The following is a 24,099-nucleotide window of genomic DNA, read 5'->3' as shown; positions in this document are numbered from 1 at the left end:
CACACAATGTCATTTTCACAATATCTTATTATTACTTAGGTCAGCCCTCTTCAGTGTGGGAGGGGATGCACACAGGCATGAATACGGGGAGGAAAGGGTCGCTGGGAGCCATCCTGGAGGCAGGCTACGACAGGGATGCCTTCCATATCACTGTGCGTCCCCACGGTGTCTAGTTTTGAACTCGGCACCCACTTAATGAAATGATTCCTAAGATGGCCGAATGTTCAAACCTGCAGAGACGATGGCAAACTAGTCCAACCTCCTCACTGGGCGGAAAACATTACTGAACTAATGTATAAATAAATATGCATTCAGGAATTAATCAATTGATATGCAGTGTGGTACTTTTACATTCCCAGGAACAAATGGTAATGAGACTAAGTGAATATGATCTATGAATCTTGAGCACAATTATCAACCATCAGAAAACCACTGACTTAACACAATTCTTGCTAAAACTGGGCAATGCAGAACTGGCTGGGATGGGGGTAGTTGAGAAAGGAGTTCAGAGAAGCCTGGCTAAAGTCTGACCAAGCAGCGTCTTTGTCGGGGTTCCCTTACCTGAGATAATGAGGTCCATATATAACAAGTCCTGTTCACTTCCTTCCACGCTCCCCCAAAAGTAAAGAGTTTCCGATCCGCTTTTGCACCTCTCAGATACGATTACCAGATGTCAGAGGAAAACTGTAAACATGAAAGTCAAACATTCGCATAAAAAAAAAAATTATAAAAAATGTAAAACAGGAAAAAGGAACTCAGGGAGCAGAGGAATGTATGAGACTGAAGAAGGCTTTTCAAAAACAACTATAATTAGAAAACCCTAAAGATTCCACACACACACACACAAAAAAAACACTTTTAGAATAAATAAACTCAGCAAAGTTACAGGATACAAAAACAACAAACAGCCCTAGCCAGGTGACTCAGTTGGTTAGAGCACTATCCTGGCATGCCAAGATTGCGGGTTCGATCCCAGGTCAGGGCACATAAAAGAATCAACCAATGAGTGCATAAATAAGTGGAACAACAAATAAATCTCTCTCTCCCTCCCCTCCCCTCCCTTCCCCTCCCCTTCCATCCCCTCTCCTGTCTAAAACTTAATTTGAAAAAAAAATTTTAAGCAACACACAAAAATCAATTGCATTTCCATACACTAACAATGAACAATCTGAAAAGGAAATTAAGAAAACAAATCCAGGCCCTGGCCGGTTGGCTCAGCGGTAGAGCGTCGGCCTAGCGTGCGGAGGACCTGGGTTCGATTCCCGGCCAGGGCACACAGGAGAAGCGCCCATTTGCTTCTCCACCCCTCCGCCGCACTTTCCTCTCTGTCTCTCTCCTCCCCTCCCGCAGCCGAGGTTCCATTGGAGCAAAGATGGCCCGGGCGCTGGGGATGGCTCTGTGGCCTCTGCCTCAGGCGCTAGAGTGGCTCTGGTCGCAACATGGCGACGCCCAGGATGGGCAAAGCATCGCCCCCTGGTGGGCAGAGCTTCGCCCCTGGTGGGCGTGCCGGGTGGATCCCGGTCGGGCGCATGCGGGAGTCTGTCTGACTGTCTCTCCCTGTTTCCAGCTTCAGAAAAATGAAAAAAAAAAAGAAAAAAAGAAAAAAAAAAAAAAAGAAAACAAATCCACCTGACCGGGCAGTGGCGCAGTGGATAGAGCATCAGACTGGAATGCGGAAGACCCAGGTTCGAGACCCCGAGGTTGCCAGCTTGAGCGAGGGCTCATCTGGTTTGAGCAAAAAGCTCACCAAGGTTGCTGGCTTGAGCAAGAGGTTACTCGGTCTGCTGAAGGCCCGCAGTCAAGGCACGTATGAGAAAGCAATCAATGAACAATTAAGGTGTTGCAATGCGCAAGGAAAAACTAATGATTGATGCTTCTCATCTCTCCGTTCCTGTCTATCCCTCTCTCTGACTCTCTCTCTGTAAAAAAAATAAAAAATAATAAAATAATAAAAAAAGAAAACAAATCCATTTACCATAGCATCAAAATAATAAAATACTTAGCAATAAACTTCCTCAAAGAGGCAAAAGATTTGTACACTGAAAACTATTAAATGTACTGAAAGAAATTAAAGAAGCTATAAATAAATGACAAGACATTTGTGTCTATGAATGGGAAGACTTCATATTATTAAAATGTCAATACTTCCCAAAGTAATCTACAGATTTATTTATTTATTCATTTTAGAAAGGAGAGAGAGAGAGGGAGAGAGAGAGAGAGAGAGAGAGAGGAGAAAGACAGAGAGAGAACGGGGGGGGGGGGGGAGCAGGAAGCATCAACTCCCATATGTGCCTTGACCAGGCAAGCCCAGGGTTTTGAAACGGTGACCTCAGCATTTCCAGGTCGACGCTTTACCCACTGTGCCACCACAGGTCAGGCTGTAATCTACAGATTTAACACAGTCCTATCAAAATTCCAATGGCATTTATTTTGCAGAAATAGAAAAACCCATCCTAAAATTTATATGGAATCTCAAAGGACCCCAAATAGCCAAAACAGTCTTGAGAAAGAACAAAGATGGAGTCCTCATACTTCCTGATTTCAAAACCTAATACAAAGCTATAGTAATCAAAACAGTGTGGCACTGGCATAAAAACAGACATTCAGGCCCTGGCCGGTTGGCTCAGCGGTAGAGCATCGGCCTGGCGTGCAGGGGACCCGGGTTCGATTCCCAGCCAGGGCACACAGGAGATGCGCCCATCTGCTTCTCCACCCCTCCCCCTCTCCTTCCTCTCTGTTTCTCTCTTCCCTTCCCGCAGCCGAGGCTCCATTGGAACAAAGATGGCCCGGGCACTGGGGATGGCTCTGTGGCCTCTGCCCTAGGCGCTAGAGTGGCTCTGGTTGCAACAGAGCGACGCCCCAGAGGGGCAGAGCATCGCCCCCTGGTGGGCAGAGCATTGCCCCTGGTGGGCGTGCCGGGTGAATCCCGGTCAGGTGCATGCGGGAGTCTGTCTGACTGTCTCTCCCCGTTTCCAGCTTCAGAAAAACACACACACAAAAAAAGAAAAAAAAAACCCAGACATTCAAACCAACGGAATAGAATAAAGACAGAAACATATGCTTGCCTATATGGTCAATGATTTTTGAGAAGTCTGCCAAAAATACTCATTAAGGAAAAGATAGTCTTTTCAACAAATGGCGTTGGGAAAACTAGATATTCACATACAAAAGAATGATGGTGAACCTTTAACTTATACCATATATCAAAATTAACCCAAAATAGATCAAAGACCTAAAAGTAAGTCCTGTAACTATAAACTTTTAGAAGAAGACATGGGGACAATCTTCATGACATTGAATTTGGTAATTTCTTGAACTTGACACCAAAACACAGGCAACAAAAGTAAAAATATATCAATTGGACCACATCAAAATTTAAAACTTCCATGCATCAAAGGACACAGTCAACAGAATAAACAAGGCAACATAAGGAACAGGACAAAATATTTGCAAATCATATAAGGGGTTAATATCCAGAAAATAGAAAGCACTTATCATTAAACAACAGAAAATAAATAACCCAATTTAAAAATGGACAAAGGACTTGGCCTGACCTGTGGTGGCACAGTGAATAAAGCGTCAACCTGGAAACGCTGAGGTTGCCGGTTCAAAACCCTGGGCTTGCCTAGTCAAGGCACATGTGGGAGTTGATGCTTCCTGCTCCTCCCCCCCTTCTCTCTCTCTCTCCTTCCCCTCTTTATAATGAATAAATAAAGTCTTTTAAAAAAATGACACCATTTAAAAATGGACAAAGGACTTGAATGGCCCTTTTTCTAAAAAAGATATACGAATAGCCCTGGCCGGTTGGCTCAGCGGTAGAGCGTCGGCCTAGCGTGCGGAGGACCCGGGTTCGATTCCCGGCCAGGGCACACAGGAGAAGCGCCCATTTGCTTCTCCATCCCTCCGCCGCGCTTTCCTCTCTGTCTCTCTCTTCCCCTCCCGCAGCTAAGGCTCCATTGGAGCAAAGATGGCCCGGGCGCTGGGGATGGCTCTGTGGCCTCTGCCTCAGGCGCTAGAGTGGCTCTGGTCGCAACATGGCGACGCCCCAGAGGGGCAGAGCATCGCCCCCTGGTGGGCAGAGTGTCGCCCCATGGTGGGCGTGCCGGGTGGATCCCGGTCGGGCGCATGCGGGAGTCTGTCTGACTGTCTCTCCCTGTTTCCAGCTTCAGAAAAATGGAAAAAAAAAAAAAAAGATATACGAATAACCAACAAGCACGTGAAAAAAATGTTCAACATCACTAACTGAGGAAATGGAAATCAAAATCACAATGAGATACTGTCTTACAACCCTCAGGATGGCTACCATAAAAAACAACAGAAAATAACAAGTGCTGGCAAGGGTGTACAGAAACTGGAACCCTTATGCAACATACAAGAATGCAGCAGCTAAGGAAAACAGAATAGGCCCTGGCCGGTTGGCTCAGCAGTAGAGCGTCGGCCTGGCGTGCGGGGGACCCGGGTTCGATTCCTGGCCAGGGCACATAGGAGAAGCGCCCATTTGCTTCTCCACTTCTCCACACACCCCCCCCCTCCTTCCTCTCTGTCTCTCTTTTCCCCTCCCGCAGCCAAGGCTCCACTGGAGCAAAGATGGCCCGGACGCTGGGGATGGCTCCTTGGCCTCTGTCCCAGGCACTAGAGTGACTCTGGTCATGGCAGAGCGACGCCCTGGAGGGGCAGAGCATTGCCCCCTGGTGGGCAGAGCGCTGCACCTGGTGGGCATGCCGAGTGGATCCCGGTCGGGAGCATGCGGGAGTCTGTCTGACTGTCTCTCCCCGTTTCCAGCTTCAGAAAAAAAAAGAAAAGAAAAGAAAGGAAAACAGAATAGTAGTTCCTTAAAAAATTAAAAATAGAGCCTGACCGGTGGTGGCACAGTGGATCAAGCATCAACCTGGAATGCTGAGGTCGCTGGTTCAAAACCCTGGGCTTGCCCACTCAAGGCACATATGGGAGTTGATGCTTCCTGCTCCTCCCCCCATCTCTAAAAAATGAATAAATAAATAAATTTAAAAAAAATTTAAAAATAGAATTATCATATTATCTACCAATCCCATTTCTGGTTATATAGCAAAAAGAATTGAAATCAGAGTCTCAATGAGATATTTGTACACCCATGTTCATCACAGCATTATTCACAAATAACCAAAAGGTAGAAGCAATCCAGTGTCCATCAGTCAATGAATGGATAAATAAAATATATATATATAGGTCCTGGCTGGTTGGCTCAGTGGTAGAGCGTCGGCCTGGTGTGCGGAAGTCCCGGGTTCGATTTCCGGCCAGGGCACACAGGAGAAGCACCCATCTGCTTCTCCACCCCTCCCCCTCTCCTTCCTCTCTGTCTCTCTCTTCCCCTCCCGCAGCTGAGGCTCCATTGGAGCAAAAGATGGCCCGGGCGCTGAGAATGGCTCCATGGCCTCTGCCTCAGGCGCTAGAGTGGACAGAGCGACGCCCCGGATGGGCAGAGCATCGCCCCCTGGTGGGCGTGCCGGGTGGATCCCGGTCAGGCACATGCGGGAGTCTGTCTGCCTCCAGGTTTCCAGCTTCAGAAAAATACAAAAAAAAAAAAAATTATATATATATATATATATATATATATATATATATATATATATATAGTGGATTATTATTCAGCCTTAAAAAGTAAGGAAACTCTGACACATGCTACAACATGGAGAAACACTGAGGACATTATGCTAAGTGGAATAAACCAGTCACATAAGGACAACTACTGTATGATTCCACTTCTACAGTGGTTAAATTCATAGAGATAGAGGGTTGAATGGTAAATTTTATGTTGCCAGGAACTGGGGAAGGGGTAAAAAGGGGAGTTGTTGTTTAACAGATTCAGAGTTTTGATTTTGCAAGATGAAAAAGTTCTGAACGTGAGTTGCACAACAATGTGAATATACTAAGTGATATGAACTGTATGCTTAAGAATAGTTAAAATGGTAAGTTTTATGTGTGTATTTTAGCACAATTAAAAATTAAAGCAACTGTCTGAGTGGTGGTAGTGCAGTGGATAGAGAGTCAACATGGGATGCTGAGGTCCCAGGTTCAAAACCCCAAGATCGCTGGCTTGAGCATGGGCTCATCGGCTTGAGCACAGGATTGCTGACGTGAGCATGGGATCATCATGATCCCATGGTTGCTGGCCTGAAGCCCAAGGTCACTATTACTGGCTTGAGCCCAAGGTCGTTGGCTTGAGGAAGGTTTCACTGGCTGGGCTGGAGCCCCCTGGTCAGGGCACATATGAGAAGCAATCAATGAACAACTCAAGTGCCACAACTATGCGTTGATGCTTCTTATCTCTCTCCTTTCCTGTCTCTCTCTCAAAACAAAAAAAAACCCACTAGAATTAGCATTTTTAGAGACATCAGAGATAATATTATATCCACGAACAAGAAGGATGCTATAAAAAAAAGGATAAGAAGTTGCTCTTAGAAGTGAAAAATTATGAAAAGCGACATAAAAATATCTAAAAGAAAAGTTGGAAGATTAACTTGAGGTAATGTCCCAGAAAGTAGAACAAACGTTTTTTAAAATGAAAAATTAGAGGATTAATCCAACTAGAATAGAAACAAAACCAGAAAACAGTAGGGATGAAATTAGCACAAAGAAATGCCCCCAAAACTGATTTCCAGATTAAAAGACCTACCAAGTGCCCAGAGTATATGCACATCATTATAAAACTTTAGACTTCTGGAAAATTCTAGAAACTGCCAGAGAGAAGAATCAGCTCACACATACAAGATTAGGTATCAGAATGTCATTTTGACTTTTCAACTGCAACAGTGAATCATGTCCTCAAAATTCAGAGGGAAATTTATTTCCAATCTAGAATTCTGTACCCAGTCGAACCATCAATCAAAGGTACTGGACTATGTGCTCTGCCAAAACAAGGAAATAAATCAAGGGGGAGATGGAGCAAGGGATACAGAAAATTGATCCAACCCAGGAAAGAGGCAAAGGAAATTCCGAGGACGGTGGTAGAGCACAGTCCCAGGACAATAGCTATGCAGGTCTGTAGGGTAAGCAGTCCAGACTAGAGCCCAGGGAGGAAGGAGGCCTCCAGGAGGGGGGGGGGGGTGTCTCTAAGAAACATCTAGACCTAAAACATCACCTGGTATGTTCGACCATGTTGGGGGTTGAATTAGTGATAGATAATGTAAGGTAATGTATGGAACATTTTTTGGTTTGTTTGTTTTTTTCAATGAGGTGATTATATACTTCTGGAAAAGCAAAAGGTTGTCCGATAAGGCAAATGGAATCACAGCACGCTTCAAGGCCCAGCTTTGAATATCTGCACAGTCACAGCAAGTAAACCCTGAGTATTGCCGCTGCAATAACAGAACGTTCTAATCACACTGGAAGGGAGAAGGGAAAACGTGTGTGATCAGGGAGGGTAAGAGGGCATTAAATCTTCATCTTCAGTGTCAGGGAGGCAACAGAGAATGTCTTTAAGAGTGGGAAATCTGAATTGGAAGTGTTACTTAAAAATAAGGTGGTTGGCCTGACCAGGCGGTGGCGCAGTGGATAGAGCGTCAGACTGAGATGCTGAGGACTCAGGTTCGAGGCCCCGAGGTTGCCAGCTTGAGCATGGGCTCATCTAGCTTGAGCAAAAAAAGGTCACCAGCTTGGACCTAAGGTCGCTGGCTCGAGCAAGAGGTTACTCGGTCTGCTGAAGACCCGCGGTCAAGGCACATATGAGAAAGCAATCAATGAACAACTAGGGTGTCACAACAAAAAACTGATGATTGATGCTTCTCATCTCTCTCCGTTCCTGTCTGTCTGTCCCTATCTATCCCTCTCTCTGACTCTCTCTCTCTGTCTCTGAATTTAAAAAAAAATAATAATAAGGGGGTTATGACAGAAGTGCCATCTAAAACATGTAAAGAATGTCTGTCTTTGGAAGTGAGAACTGAGAACTGAGGAAGGGTGAGGCAGAGGATTGATTTATTCTAAACAATGTCTACTGTAAGCCAGCTAGCTGTGTAATAGACATAAAAATTAGATTGAAAAGAGAAAATTCCAACTGCACGCCGGTGATGAAGCAGTGATGACGGATGCCGGGTTGGGAGTGCTCTCCACGGACCGGAGTCAAGGGAAGGGAGCTTAATGGAGGAGACAGCCTTGAACTCTGCCTGGATGCGCGTGGAACAGGGCCAGCTTTTCCAGCCATCTGAACAGAAAGGAAGGTGGACGCTCCAAGGGCAGCTGAGCTCTCCAAAGGGATATGTTTGGAAGAAGGGAAGCAGGCCAAGCCCAGGGTTGTATGGAGGAGCCTGTGAAGTCAGGAGTGGTCCCAGGAGTAGGAGAGGAATCCCTCCCTGCCAAGGAAGCCAAGGTGAGTGGTTATCAAGGCTAACAATGTCAGATACTGCTTCAAATACCAGACTTAACATAAAACAGACTTAACAAACATAACAGACTTAACATTAAAACAGACTATTGCACACTGTGACCTCACACAGTCCTGGCTGACCGCCCCCACCCCTGCCCCGCGGATGTTCCACAAGCAGTGGACAGCGCAGAACCAGGACTAGGTGAGCAAGCCCAGGGAGCCTCCCAGGTGCCACACACGCCTCACGCCTGTCTGAGGCTTCTTGCTCTTTCTTGTTCTCTAGCAGGCAGGAGGCTTAGTTACAGGATGAAATGCATGCAATACTTGAGACATACTAAAAAATTGTTGTTTATCTGAAACTCAAATTTAATAATAGGTGGCCTGTGTTTTTATAGTTAACCCTAGCAACCTCAGGAGAAGGCTAGCCCTGGACAAAAGTTTGGAAGTATCTCAGCCTTGCAAATGAGAATCTGCTGTTGGCCACTCCCACCAGCCTCCTGTCATCTGGGGGGAGGGGAACCCCAAGGTCCAGAGGGTGAACCTAGGAGGCCCACAGCGGGAGACAGCAGGATTTTTCTTTTCTTTTTTTTCTTTGAGAGAGGGAGAGCAGAAGGGAAGGGAGGGAGGGAGAGAGAAAGAGCAGCAGCAACTTGTCCCACTTAGCTGTACGTCCATTGACTGCTTCTCATATGGCTGAGGCTCCAACCAGCAATCCCAGGATGGAGGCTCGAACCTACAACCCCGGGATCCAACCAGTGACCTCAGCACTCCGAGAGGAGGTTCTATCCACTGTGCCACCAGCCCGGGCAACAGTGGACTTTTTTTCAGTGATCTGTCTTTCAGGTCAAAAACCACGCGAAGTCCTTTCTAAAAAGGAGAACTGGTGGAGTTACTGTCATTAGCCCCCAGAGGCAAATCTGGCACCATGAAAAGCACTCAAACGATCATTTTGCTTCTAAGAGCCTGTTCTCTTGGAGGGAAATGAGGCCACGTCTATATTTCCAGGGTGAGAACAGTGAGAGACTTCCCTGTCTTCCTTGTGTGATTTTTACCACAAGCATCTATGACTTTTATAATCAGCAAAAGGCAATAAAGACATTCCACATTGAAAATAAAATAAAGCCAGACTGCAATGGACCAGAAATCCATGAGGCCTCTCCAAAGCTAAGATTCCATGATTCTAAGTAATGTCTCGTTCCTAACTTGCATGTCATTTTAGGAGCACCCAGTGATGCAGCCTTGTTGTGGGTTTTCTGCTCTTATTCTCCAGAGGATTCTGAACCCAGACACTCACTACTCATGCCCTCTGCCCTGAATGTTGCCCCCATTGGAGGGTCCCAGGGGAGGACAGAACATGCTCCGTCAATATGCAGCATATGGTAGTCTCGCAGAAGAGTGACGGCCTGCTCATGGGTCACCCAAGCCTGAGTGGAGCCCTAGTTCCACCTTCTACCAGCTTTGTGATTGTGGGTAAGTAGTCACTTAACTGAGCCTGGGCTGTCCTGAGGATTAAATGAGATCATGAATGCAAAAGTCCCATGGGTGTTGGGGGATACTGGAGGAATTTACAAAGTTTTGTCTTTTTTAATCCTCTGGAGAATCGAGAGGTTGCCCTTTGGCCAGAAAGAAGGAGCTTTTCATCTGCTATGCCCACAGACCCTTGAAATACTCTAGAAGTTTCCCCAACCCTCAAAGGATACCCTCTGGGCTTCGTGCCAGGCGAGGGGCACTACTAGCCACTGGAGCAGTGACTTGGCCTCCCAGCTCAGGCAAAGCTGCCTGGCCCACGACCTTGGAAGAACCTGGAGAAAGCTTCACCAGGCGACAGTACTTTTCCACTGCACTGCTCAAGCCACCTCAGCTGGCTTTCTGCTGTGCAGACCGGAGGCAAAGAGAGCCAGGCCAGCTCTATCAGGAATCCACCCAAAATCACTCTGAGAAATGGGGTAAGGACGTGCTGTGCTGAGCGGCAGGGGGAATCCTTGAAAGAGAGGAGGGGGATCCCTAATGCGGCTAGGGGAGCTTGGAGATCATCAGTGAGGCCATAGAAATCTGCATTGGCAAAGTCTTCCCGTCCATTTCAGGAGATTCCTACTCCTTAACTGCCCCTTCCACCCCCACCACTCCAATAATAATGATTAAACCCTTTCCACCGCGCCTGTGCTGAGTCTCGGGCAAGGAGCAGCGCTAGCCTGCGAGGGGGAGGAGAGGAGCGCGAGGGGAGGGGACAAGAGAGCTAGCGGTCCCGCCCGGTGATGCAGGCAGCCCTAGGAGGTGGAGCCGCGACGCCTGAAGGAGTCCCCACCGCAGTCGCGCTCTCTGTCTACCCCACGGAGCAGCCAGCCTCCAGCCCCGGCTCCGGAGACCTCCCTGAGGGCTCAATCTGAGCGGCGGGGACCGCGAGATCCCCGCTCTTCGAGCTTGGGGTCGCCTCCACCACGCCCAGCCCCCGCCCCTCTTTGCTTCCCGGACGGCTGAGCGACTCCCGGGGGAAGCTGTTCCCGGACGCTCGGCCTCCGCCCGGGCATCTCGACTGCCAGCCCGGTTGGGCACCGGGCATCTACGAATCTAGCCCTGCCCGGCACTGGCCATCTCCGGGCACCTACTGTCTCCGGCACCGCCCCAGCTTCTCGCGACCCCGGGGCCGTGGACTTCGCGCCCGCCCCTCCCCCGACCGTTGGCCAGGACGCCCGTGAGCTCTCGGGCCCCAGCCCCTTTGGCTGCTGCCGCTATGCTGCCCTGGAGACGTAACAAATTCGTGCTGGTGGAGGATGAGGCTAAGTGCAAGGCGAAGAGCCTGAGTCCGGGACTCGCCTACACGTCGCTGCTCTCCAGCTTCCTGCGCTCTTGCCCCGACCTGCTGCCCGACTGGCCGCTGGAGCGCCTGGGCCGAGTGTTCCGCAGCCGGCGCCAGAAAGTGGAACTCAACAAGGAGGACCCGACCTACACCGTGTGGTACCTGGGCAACGCCGTCACCCTGCACGCCAAGGGCGACGGCTGCACCGACGACGCTGTGAGCAAGATCTGGGCGCGCTGCGGGCCTGGCGGGGGCACCAAGATGAAGCTGACGCTGGGGCCGCACGGCATCCGTATGCAGCCGTGCGAGCGCAGCGCTGCTGGGGGGTCGGGGGGGCCGCAGGCCGACGCACGCCTACCTGCTACCGCGCATCACCTACTGCACCGCGGACGGGCGCCACCCGCGCGTCTTCGCCTGGGTCTATCGCCACCAGGCGCGCCACAAGGCTGTGGTGCTGCGCTGCCACGCCGTGCTGCTGGCGCGGGCGCACAAGGCGCGCGCCCTGGCTCGCCTGCTCCGCCAGACCGCGCTGGCGGCCTTTAGCGACTTCAAGCGCCTGCAGCGCCAGAGCGACGCGCGCCACGTGCGCCAGCAGCACCTCCGCGCCGGGGGCGCCGCCGCCTCGGTGCCCCGCGCCCCGCTCCGCCGGCTGCTCAACGCCAAGTGCGCCTACCGGCCACCGCCCGCCGAGCGCGGCCGTGGGGTGCCGCGCCTGAGCAGCATCCAGGAGGAGGACGAGGAGGAGGATCAGGACACTGAGGAAGGGCATGAAGGAGCACCCCAGCCCGAGCGGTCCGAGGTGCTCAGCCTGACCCGGGAGCTGAGGACGTGCAGCCTGCGGGGCGCTCCCGCGCCCCTGCCGCCGATACAGCCCCGCCGCTGGAAGGCCGGTCCGAAGGAGCGGGCGGGCCAGGCGCGCTGAGAGCGAACCTGGCAGGACTCGCGGCCCCCAGACCCGGCCGACCTGACTTACAGACTCCAGCCCCGGCCCGCCTGCTTGGCTCCTCCCTGGTACCCCAGCCCTTGCCTCCCTCGTGGTCTCCGTTGTTGCCTGCTCTGCGCCTCATCCTGGTTCAGAGTGACGGCCTGATATGCCCTTGATTATTGGGTGACAAGTTGCGGGGGGAGGGAGTAGTCAGTGTTCTCTTCTCTCCCCATCCAGAATTTCTGGGCACCCTCCACTGTGGAACCACCTCCTACACTTTACACCAAGCCTCTCTGATAGACCAAAAACATCCTCTCATGAGAAGGGGGGAGAAGTTTCCAGAAATCCAGGGGGGGGGGGCTTGGATCTTGACCAGATGGAGGCAGTGGCCCTGCCCTTGGCCAGTCTAGCTTTTCTCCTTGGGATGAGATGGACCCTGGTGAGGCATTCTTGTCAGGGAAAAATAGTGGTTCTGGAAAACTGAGGCCAGGCCCAGGGGGGGCACTGAGCCTGGTGCCATGCACATGAGGAAGAACTCTCGGGCCTTATGCCTGGCCTCCACACCCCTTGGAGGACTACTGGGCCTTCTCTGTTCTGCCTCTGGAGAAGACTGGGATGGTCTGACCAACCCAAACTACAGATTAGGCTAGGTAACAGCTCTCTGCACCAAGCCTGTGCGCTGGCACCTGGTACCCCCACGGGACTCCTCATCTACCCCATGCGTCTGCAGACAGATGTATGTGGTTTCCCATTAAGTGCCCCCCCAACCAGGACTGAGATGGGGCCTCCAGAGGAGGTAAGGAAAACATTTGGCAGGTGCTTGGGGACACTGACTCCCCAGAAAGTGGACATAGGAGGGATGACCCAAGTCGAGGTTTGTCAGAGCCAGAGGGTCCTGGCAGCTGCTGGATTCTTAAGCAGGATGTGGAAAGAAGGTGCATTATCCCAACAGAAGGAGTGGGCCCCTGCCCAGGTGTCTGTCAACAAGGCCACAAAAAGCCCAAAGATCTGTGTGTCACCAACTGATCATTGTAAATAAAGTGGATCTGCTTTTTCAGCCTTGTCATCATTCCTGTGTTGTTTGATGCCAGGCCTGCTGGGGGTGACAAGATTGTTATCAGAACCATAAAGGAAAGGAGAAGACCCCAGGAAGAGGTCCCTTTAGCAGCTGGAGACAACTCTCACGATTGGGGAGGTAGGAGGGCTGCTCGCGGGAAGCTATTCCCTTAATGTCTGGGAACGAGACAGCAGCAGGTTCCGCATCTGCACGTCACATGCGTGAAGCCCTGGAGGAGTGCTGTCTGTCTGCCTCCCAGAATGTCTCTCCTGGGCACTCAGATGCAGGTGTCTCTGGTACATTTGGCAGGAAAAGAACACTGGGCAGGGGGCTTCCCACCAGCTATACTCTATCTTTGAGAAGATGTCGGTCTGTATCAAAGCATGATGTCTCCTCAGGGCTGAGAAAGGAGGCAGGCCGTAAAGGAGAGGGGTGGGAAGCCCTTTTTTTTTTTTTCAGAGGAGCTGGAGAAATCTGTCCAAACCTTTGTGATAGTGTGCATCTTGAGCTTGAATATCTTCTTTATTCCGGTGCTGAGCTGGGCACTGATTTCACCGTTACCCAGAGCCCAGGTGAGTGGCTTCTGCAATCACCAGTGATCGTGATTGTTCTGTTTCCCGCAGCTACTGGAACAGAGGGTACCACCGCCACGTCACCCTGGTGGAACCCTGGCAGGGTCAGGGGACTTTGAAGGGGAAAGCTGGGGTTGACTCCACATGTTTGGGGCGAGGAGGGGTGACAAGCACCCAACACGCAAGGACGCCCTGTGTGATCGTTGCTTCCCTCTTACGTATTGACAGGGGTTTTGTTGGCGTTTCTCCACCTTTGCAGAAGGCTAAAAGGAAGTGGGAAGATGTCGGACCTGGGAGAGGAGGAGGGGCTGTTGGCAAGGTGGCCTCTGGTGTTTGAGACAACCTCACCCAGAAACAAGGTCACGAGCATGCCCTCTTTACTCAGATTTGTGCATCAGATACTTACTAGGTGCCTGCCTCAGGACAGGCACTGAACCAGGCAGTGGGGCCCAGGGCTCCCTCCTTTGTGGCTCCTACAGTCTCAAGTGAGATGCACATGATTCAAGGATACGTTGCTGGATAATCCTTCAGTCATGCTTCGCTCGTGTTCTCCACTTTTCTCTGACAGCCTCCCAAAACACACACACACACACACACACACACACACAGCCACCACCTTCCTTCTCGTGGTCACCTCTGCTCTGTAGACCCCGAGTAGAAGGCCCCGGGTGGGAGGGCTGTCTGCCGCCTTACCACCTGTATGACACTGAGCAGCTCATGGCCTCTGTAAGCCTCACCTTTATCAATGGTACATGGGGAGAGCATCTACCTCGCAGGCTGATTGTAAGAATTAAATAAAATTAGGCTCTTTGAAAATGCTTTGGTAAATAATCAAGTGCCCAGCATGTGCAGAGAACATCCATTTTACCCAGAGGGCCCCTCTCTGTAGGTTAGGGTTTTATCGTGCCTTCCCCCGACTCCCCTCTCCCCGGTAGCAGTGGACCTGGTCCCACATCCAGTGGATTGAGGAGGAGATAAGCCACAGGGGAACCAGCACAGTGCCAACGGCCACCAGGCCACAGAGCAGGGTATTTGGGGCTGCTCCAGTCATCGGGCCCCAGGCATTGTTGCTACCAAGAGAGAGAGACACAGCCTGGGAAACCACGCCCACCACCATCTCTGCCCTTAGTTTTTCTTCCCCGATCTTAGACCAAACTCAGGAAGAGCCCTGAACCACTGGTCAAGCGGTCTGGTGACCCTTCGTCTCTTCTCCCGGCTTCAGCTTCCCCACCTATAAAATGGAAATTGGGAGGAGGTGGACCAGTGGTTTTCAAGCCGTGTTCCTCTGCGTCCTAGGCTCCCACCGGTGCCCTGGGAGCTGTGTGGGAGTAATGGGAGGTGGAATGGGGAGCCTCCCAACCTGCTTTCACTGGAGTAGCTTCTCTGTTTTCTCTTTGAGGTTCCTGTGATCCTCTTTGAATAATGGGTTCCTACTGCTATTTCTTTTTAAGTTTAAACCAGTGGGTGGCATACTGTCTAAACTTCCCTTCCAGCCCTGATGCCATACGTGTCTAAGGTTGGTTGGGCTGACTAGGCCCGAGATGTAATGTTAGAAGGTGTAAACGTGGCAATGGGGGGGCTTTCCAAGAACAACAGGCAGCCCACGACAATGTGGGAAGGGTGTCCCTGGCTAGGCCAGCCACTTGGGATCAAGACTCTTCCCGGGCCCCTGGGGCCCAATTCTTAGCTCTCTTGATCTAACCCCAGAAAGGCTAGGCTGTGACTGGTGTGGTTTATGCCATGGACAATCACAGATAATAAAATCATCTGGCCGACTCACCAATGCCACCCTGACTCCCACTGCTTCTCCCACATGTGGGCCTGTCCTGGTTCCCCAGGCAATGCTATGTGCTCCCACTGCCAGACTTGTGCCCATGCTAGTCTCAGGACCTGAACGCCCTTCCCTTGGCTATGCATTTTCAAATCCTACCCTCTCTCCATGGCCTAGCTCAAATTCCACCTCCTTGAATTTTTTCTTTTTTTTTTTTTTTTACAGAGACAGAGAGAGGAATAGATAGGAACAGACAGACAGAAACAGAGAGAGATGAGAAGCGTCAATCATCAGTTTTTCATTGCAACACCTTAGTTCAGAGGTAGTCAACCTTTTTATACCTACCGCCCACTTTTGTATCTCTGTTAGTAGTAAAATTTTCTAACCGCCCACCGGTTCCACAGTAATGGTGATTTATAAAGTAGGGAAGTAACTTAACTTCATAAAATTTATAAAGCACAGTTACAGCAAGTTAAAGCATATAATAATAATTACTTACTAAGTACTTTATGTCGGATTTTCACTAAGTTTAGCAGAATAAATCTTTATAAAACAACTTACTATAGTTAAATCTATCTTTTTATTTATACTTTGGTTGCTCCACTACCACCCACCATGAAAGCTGGAACACCCACTAGTGGGCGGTAGGGACCAGGTTGACTACCACTGCCTTAGTTGTTCATTGATTGCTTTCTCATATATGCCTTGACCGCGGGCCTTCAGCAGGCCAAGTAACCCCTTGCTCAAGCCAGCAACCTTGGGTCCAAGCTGGTGAGCTTTGCTTAAACCAGATGATCCCATGCTCAAGCTGGCGACCTCGGGGTCTCGAACCTGGGTCCTCCGCATCCCAGTTTGATGCTCCATCCACTGCGCCACCGCCTGGTCAGGCTTGAATCTTTTCTTAATGCGTACCCCTCCTCCACTCCTGCCAAATCTGGGGGTGATCCCTCCTCTCAACTCACCTAGGATGTGGCCTATGCTTCCCTCCTGGTCCTCATGGTACACCTGGGATGACTGGTTTTATATAAGCAATGTGTCTCGTACTGATCCATCTTCATTTTCCCTCCCCCTGCGGTACCTTGACCATGGCAGGGAAGGGAGCCACTGCTCAATCATAATTTGTTGAATGAATGAGCCAGATTGGAGGGGCCGTTATGAGACAAGAAAGTCAGTGGGTGGAGAAGCGCTCCCTCTGCCAAGCTTCAGCCTGGAGGTGCTGAAGAACTGTCTTCAGACACCCTGTTCAGATGGATGGCTATTCTTAGGGGGAACATCTGCAGCCTAGGAGAGGAGGCCAGGGGAGGTCACTGAGGCCTCTGTTTGCAGGTCAGCTCCGAGTTCCAGAGCCTCAGGACAGGGCCTTCCCACTCGCTGAACTAGTCCAGCCCCCAGCACAGGGCTGACATTAAACTACAGAGCAGCTCCTGGTGGTGACCAACCGCCCTCCAGATGCTCAGCCAGGTGGCGGAAGGCCCATCCAGACAGCTGCAGTCTCTGACACACAGGCAGTCCAACCTGGGCTTGGGCCTCAGACAGCCGGAATGCCAGTCCCAGCACTGCTGCTTAACGGCTGTATAACTTTGGGTAGGTTTCTGAAGGCCTTGATTTTTCCATCTGTAAAAACAGGGGTAGGTGAGTCAGACCTTATACAGTTATCAGGAGAATGAAGTAAGGTGATGCGTTTGGATAAGTGATTTAGTACAATGCTTGATCAGCACCTGATAAGTGTTGGCTGCTGTTGTTATGTTTGTTATTATCATCTTACTTGAAGCTCCCCTAACTGACAGCTCGGGGATAAGGAGATCAGGCGCCTGGTCTCTGAGACACTAAATATGTTGCTTGTTCCTGCCCCAGAGTGACTACATGCCTAAAATCCCATTCATCTCTGCATCAAGGGAACAGAGTCAACGACAGGTTGTCCTATTTTTGTCTCTCATTGTTCAACCTCCTTAAGGCGGCGTGCCTTAACACTAGAGTTGATCTACTAGCCTATGCTTTTTGTATATCCTTTTCACCTTAGCGCCCAGCATAATGCCAGGCAGATAGTAAAGCACCCACAGGTTAATTAATTAATTAGTTAATTAGTGATTAGATGCGAGCTGCAGAGTGGGCACACAGCCTCCTCAGCCAAGGTCTTCAGAAAGCTGGGCTATCATTCCTTTGTGAATGATGGGTCCGCTTCCCCCTCCCCTGCCATGCCCAGCCCTGTTTGTCCTTACATACCTAGAGGCTATGGAGAAGAGGCGATGCTGCCTGCTTAGGGACCAGCTGGTCCCCAGTAAAGGACAGCTGAAAAGGATTGAGGGGGCTGACATGCAAATGTGGTGAGTCCCTGAGCCAGAACTGTCCTCTTTCTCCCTTTGGTCCACTTCCTTCCTGTCCTTAAAGCCCATATGGCTTTGTTGACTGATCGGGAATAACTGAGTTTCATCACCATTCAGCTTAAGAGTGGGAAGGATGTTGGACAGGCAAGGGATTAAAGCGAAAGCTGGAGCTCGAGCCATCATAAAGGAGACCTCGGCTGGGAAGACTGGGCCAGCACCGCTGCATGCCGGAAGCCTTGACCAGAAGGCTAAAGGAGTTTGGCTATGCTCAGGTAGACCTTGCTTCTGCCTGCCCCGCACCTATCCCTCCCCCCTTCATGGTAGAGATCGTTTCCTCCTTCTCCTGGGCACATAACCAAACTCTCCCGTTCTTTTCCGCACTGAGATGTGATCATGTGACTGTCGCTCCCAGGCCTGGGCTGCGCAAAGCACAACCTTTGCTTTATTCTCCTGTCTACCTGCTGGATGTCCTCGGAAGCTTCGTGTTGAAGATGACAATGCCTTTGCCAGCCTGAGTTCCTGAATGGCCACATGAAGTAGGGCCCTACCCCTGCCACCAATGGGAGCAAGGAATAACATCTTACTGTGTTAGCCACTGACAGTAATGGTTGTTTGTAACAGCACATAGCTTACCTTGACCAACACATTCTTTTTGTGACTCACGTTCCTGACTTTCCTGGTAAACCACATGTCTCCACTCTTGGTTCCTGGGGTTCTAGTGGACCTGACTTCCCACACATGGGCTCCAGGGGAGGATGTGTGACCTGACCAATCAGAATATCCCATCTCCTCAGCCCCAGAGATTGGTTCCAGGATGAGCTTGTGACATGATCAGAGTCAGTAGAACGTAAATCTGGAAACTTTGTTGATACTCACTTTCTGCTGAAGCTGCTGAGAGGTGGGGAGTATGTCTGTAGTCACCGGCAGCCATCTTACCACCATGAAGAAAGGGGGCCTGAGAAGCCAGCATAGCGAACAGCAGAGCAGCACCTAAAGAGAGCAGGACAAAGTCCCATGGATGTTGCTTGAGCCCCTGAATCCCATCAGATCTGCCCCTGGAGTTTTCCGTTCAGTGAGCCAATAAGTTGTACTTTTACTTAAAGTCAGTGTGAGTTGGGATGATTTCTGTCCATTGTTGAATCAGAGAAAGCCCTGGCCCTGCTAACACCATTCTCATCAGGTCCCCAGCTCTGGAAAAGGGGTTGGGGGTCGCTGAAAAGCTTCAGGGTCTATTACAGGGCCTGACTCTGGGACATCCAGCCTGCTCATGAGATCCACAGTCCCCAGGCCCTACCCTCTCTGGGCCACCCAGTCTTCCCCCCCGGGCTGCCTCTCACATACCTTCCCAGTCTCCTTCTGACAGAGAGGCTCCTTTCCCACAGCACCTGTCCCTCTGAGCTGTCAATCGGCACGTGGCTCTGTGCGGACTCCACAAAGCCTCTGGCCTCTGTTCAAGTGCAGGAGCCTGAGGCCGAATGGTGCGGCCCAGCCTCTGGGTGGTCACCACAGATCACAGATGCACCCTGGTCACTCAGCTGCAGTTGGGAGTGGGTTCATAGAGTAAATCTGGTCTGCTAAGCCCATTTCTTGGGCGACCTTCAGTGGGAGGGAACACTGATGATGGAGAGCAGGCTGAATGGGCTAACCTTGGAGACCAAGGCCTGGAACTGCCTTTTCTTTATTCTGGAACATGAGCAAGTCACTTAACTGCTCCAAATCCCCACTTTCTCTGTTATATGGAATTGATTTCCCAGCATTCCTGCCTCAGAAGGTTATTCTAAGGGACCATTCAAAAAGCATCCAAAACCATACAAGAGCCAGGGACAGAGTGCTTCCATATTGGCACTAAGATGAGAAAGCCGGAGGGAGGCAGCTCAGTAACATCCAGGTCTAAGGGCTCCTGTTTAGAGGAAGGAGCCCACTGCCCAGGAAATGAGCACAGACAGCAGCAAGGGAGGTTTTAAATAGAAATCTGCAGGGGTTTCCTGAAGGGGAGAATGACAGGAGCAGGAAACAGCTTGTGGAGCTCAAACAATAAGCCCCCACACCCACATGCACACACCGCCCCCCATGGTGGTCATCAGGGCTGAGTGGTGCATCCACATCTGTGGTCAGAGACAGGGCCCAGAGGCCCTGGAGACCCTTGCAGCCCAGCTGCCTCTGAAGCTCTACAGGGTGGACCACCTGCTTCTCGTTTGGGAGTCACGCTGGTGATGTCATAGGCACAGGCCCTGGACAGCTCCACTGTGTCTCCAGCCACCAAAGCTGGCCTGAGAGGTGATCATTCAGCCGCCTTTGAAACAGGGGAGAAGGACAGTCCAATAAGATCAAAGTGGAGCCCTAGCCAGGTAGTTTAGTTGGTTAGCACATCATCCCAATACACCAAGGTTGGGGGTCGCTCCCGCTCAGGGCACAGACAAGAATCAACCATTCAATGCATAAATAAGGAGAACAACAAATAGATGTTTCTATCTCTCTATCTCCCCCTCTTCTCTCTCTCTCTCTAACATCAATAAATAAAAATGTAAAACAATAATAGGCAGGACTGGATGGCAGGGTGGGCCCTGGAAGCTTCCAGCTGCCCTTAGGGGAGGGACACAGGGACTGAGTCACCATGGGGCTGAGCATCGCCCACGGAGCAGGCCCTGTTGGCAGCAGCAGCAGATGTCTGCAAGGCTGGATCCCCTAGCAGTCTGACTCCTAAGAGATGTACTACATTCTTCTTCCAAGATTATAAAAGCAACACATTTTTATCTGCAACCAGTGAAACAACAAAGATATCAGAAAAAATGAATGCTCTTCCCTGGCCACCCTCCATTCCCCCATCCTCCACATCCTCAGCACACTCACACACTCCTGGGAAACTAACTTTGCAGACGGGTTTATTCTCTCCCTCCTGTATCCGTAATTGTGAAATAAACCAACCCACATACACACATAAGGAGATTTTCATCCTTTAGTTTTACAAAACTGAAGTCACTCTCAAACGCATTATTGCAACTGGCTTTATTCTCACATCATGTGCTTCCCTCCAGCTCAGTGGATGTAACTCTTAACTCATTCTTCTTTTAATAGCTGCACAATGCATCTGACCATTCTGTTACTGTATGTTCAGGTTGTCTTGTATTTTTTTAGAGTATCTAATAAATGCCTGCTGTTTGCAGATCTCCAGATCATGTTGTCTGGAAGGAGCAGCAGACATATGCTGAGAAGACCCACATGTGGGCTGAAGATAAATAGGAACAAGAGTTTACATGAATTCCTGGTGCTGGGATGTCTCAGATGGAAAGGCCCTTAGAACTTGTGGTCCAATCCCTGGGTTTACAGATAAGAAGGGAATTTGTCTAAGGTCACATTTTAGTGGAAAATCTGGGGCCATAATTTAGGTCTTCTGACTTCCAGACCAATGTCCTCTCCTCTGTAAAAAATCTGTTAAAATAAAAATAGGTCCCAGAAAGGTTTATTTAAGTTCACAGATGCCCAAAATTTAGGGATAAAATGAGGAGATGAGATATATTCAAATCCCACATAGAATTAATGGCAAAGAGAAGAAGCGTCTTTTTATACTTTGCCTCCTGCCTGTCTCACCAGTCAGATTCCCAAACACTCGGATATCATTTCTGCCTCAGGGCCTTTGCACTTGCCATTTCCTGTGCAGGGAATACACATCCCTCAGATTTTTGCATAGCTGGCTCCTTTGCACACACAAATGTCACCTCTTCAAATCAAATGTCACCTCTTCAGAGGGGTCCTTGTTTCCACACCCCACCACACACACAACTCAAACAAATATTGGACCATCTAGCCATCATCTATTCCATTATTCTGTTGACTTCACGGTGCTTGTCATTATCTGAAGTGATCTTGATCATGTGATTGTTTACTTGTTCTATAACAATCTCCCTCCATTAGAATAAAGATCCATGAAGTGGACACTTTGCCTATTGAGGGCAATGCCTGGCACATAACATAGTAGGTGCTGGGTTAAGATTTGACTTGATGGAGCCCAAATCTCCTGAATACTGGTCCAGCATTCAACTTGTGCCCTGGCTGCCCATTCCTCTGCCCACAGACATTCCTGGTGCCTTTCCCAGGCAGGGGGACTCAGACGGTGTAGTGTGGGGCACAGTTCAGAAGTTCTGGGTCACCGGAACACTGGGCCACTTGGCCAAGTCTCTTTACCTCTCTGGGCTTTGCCTCCTCCTCTCAAAAATGAGGCCCAGGAACGCTATAGAAGCTGAATGGCTCTACAGCTCAGACACTCTGAAGTCATTACCTGACAATCGTGTGTGTCTCTCAAAACTGGAAAAAAGGAACCAGGCTCCCTTCTTGGTTTTACATGAAAAAAACAAAACACCAAGCTCTAGGTGGGAAGATGGACCAGTGTAGGCTGTCCTATGCATGAGGACAGCACAGGGTGTAAGTGACATGACCATGATGTCTCTTGTCCAGAGGAAAAGACCTCTTGGCTGTCATGGAGTTGGGGGCCCATCTAGCTGAGTCCAGCCCAAATTGCTCACAAGAATTGTGAGCAAATAAAATGCTTGTTCTTTAAAACCACTGTTTAAGGCAGCTTATAACATAGCAATAGACAATTGATACGAGGACCTCAAGGGGTGTTTCTGAGGATTGAATGAGACAATGCACAGAAAGCACTTAAAAATCTTTGGTGCCTGACCAGGTGGTGGTGCAGTGGATAGAGTGTCAGACTGGGATGCAGAGGACCCAGGTTCGAGACCCCAAGGTCGCCAGCTTGAGCGCAGGCTCATCTGGTTTGAACAAAGCTCACCGGCTTGGACCCAAGGTCGCTGGCTCAACAAGGGGTCACTCGATCTGCTAAAGGCCCACAGTCAAGGCACACGTGAGAAAGCAAATGAATGAATAACTAAGGTGTCACAACCAAAAACTAATGACTGATGCTTCTCATCTCTCTCTGTTCCTGTCTGTCTGTTCCTCTCTCTGACTCTCTCTCTGTCTCTGTAAAAAGAAAAAAAAGTATAAAAAAAATCTTTGGCCCTGGCCGGTTGGCTCAGCGGTAGAGCGTCGGCCTGGCATGCGGGGGACCCAGGTTCGATTCCTGGCCAGGGCACATAGGAGAAGCGCCCATTTGCTTCTCCACCCCCCACCCCCCATCCTTCCTCTCTGTCTCTCTCTTCCCCTCCCGCAGCCAAGGCTCCATTGGAGCAAAGATGGCCTGGGCGCTGGGGATGGCTCCTTGGCCTCTGCCCCTGGCGCTAGAGTGGCTCTGGTCGAGGCAGAGTGACGCCCCGGAGGGGCAGAGCATCGCCCCCTGGTGGGCAGAGCGTTGCCCCTGGTGGGTGTGCCGGGTGGATCCCGGTCGGGCGCATGCGGGAGTCTGTCTGACTGTCTCTCCCCGTTTCCAGCTTCAGAAAAAAGAAAAATAAATAAATAAATAATAAATGAAAAAAAAAATCTTTGGCACAAAAATAATAGCTCAACAGAATTTAGTCATTATTAGTATCACATAATTTGGAGCCAAGTTTCTTTGTTTTGGGAGGCCTCCCTGTAGGCTTCTTTAGTTACTCAAGTGTAAAGTGAATTGATACTAGAGAATGTTGTGAGGTCACCTTAAATCTGCCGGTGGTGACTACAGGCTGGGGGAGGTAAGGGCTGCCTTGGGTGGACTTCAGCCTGACTACTCTAAGATGCAGGAAGAAAGGAAGCCCAGACACAGACCAGGTGACTTCAACAGGTTTCAGGTCAAGTACCTAAGAGGGCAACTCTGATAGGGATCTTGGTTTTTTTCCTGGGGTCCCTGAGTTTGCCTTGAACTGTGTTTAGGGGGCTTCCTCCCTCCCTTCTACCTGTGTATTTTTGCACCTCTGCTGTGTGACAGGCACCGATTTAGGTTCCTGGGATACGAGATAGACGTCCATCTGCCATTCTGCAGAGACAGACAGCAAACCCATAACTAATGTTATCAGATAGTGACAAGTGCTCTGAAGGAAGTGTGCAGGATGGGGGGAGAGTGATGGGGAGATGCCGTCAGGAAAGGCTCTCAATGGAGGTGCCATTTGAGGACCCCAGGAAGAGAGGCCCAGGAGACAGAACAGCCTCTGCAAAGATCCATTAGTGACAAAAACCGTGGTAGGTCCGATGTGGCCAGTGGGTGATGGGAGACTAGGAGGGCAGGAGGCCAGAGAGGTAGGCCGGGCCACACAAGTCCTGGTGAAGACTTTGGTTTCCATTCCGAGGAGTGGAACCTTCTGGAATGTTTGTGTTTTCAAAAGCTCACTCAGGCCACTTTTCAAAGGACAGAATTGGAAGAGAGGAAGCAAGAGAACCAGTTAGAGA

At 50.2% G+C, this 24,099-nt stretch overlaps 1 protein-coding gene across 1 annotated transcript; it reads left to right on the top strand.

The window, feature by feature from the left end:
* The first annotated feature begins 10,532 nt into the window (after window positions 1-10,532).
* Window positions 10,533-13,117, top strand: FAM43B (family with sequence similarity 43 member B). Its single transcript, XM_066270236.1, is given in 2 exon segments — window positions 10,533-11,465; window positions 11,467-13,117. Coding segments are annotated over 2 exon segments (987 nt in total). The 5' UTR covers window positions 10,533-11,069; the 3' UTR covers window positions 12,058-13,117.
* The last annotated feature ends 10,982 nt before the right edge of the window (window positions 13,118-24,099 follow it).

Source organism: Saccopteryx bilineata, chromosome 3, assembly GCF_036850765.1.
Source record: "Saccopteryx bilineata isolate mSacBil1 chromosome 3, mSacBil1_pri_phased_curated, whole genome shotgun sequence".
NCBI lineage: Eukaryota > Metazoa > Chordata > Mammalia > Chiroptera > Emballonuridae > Saccopteryx > Saccopteryx bilineata.
The sequence above is the reverse complement of the archived record's forward strand: the minus strand, read 5'-3'. Positions and strand labels throughout refer to the sequence as shown.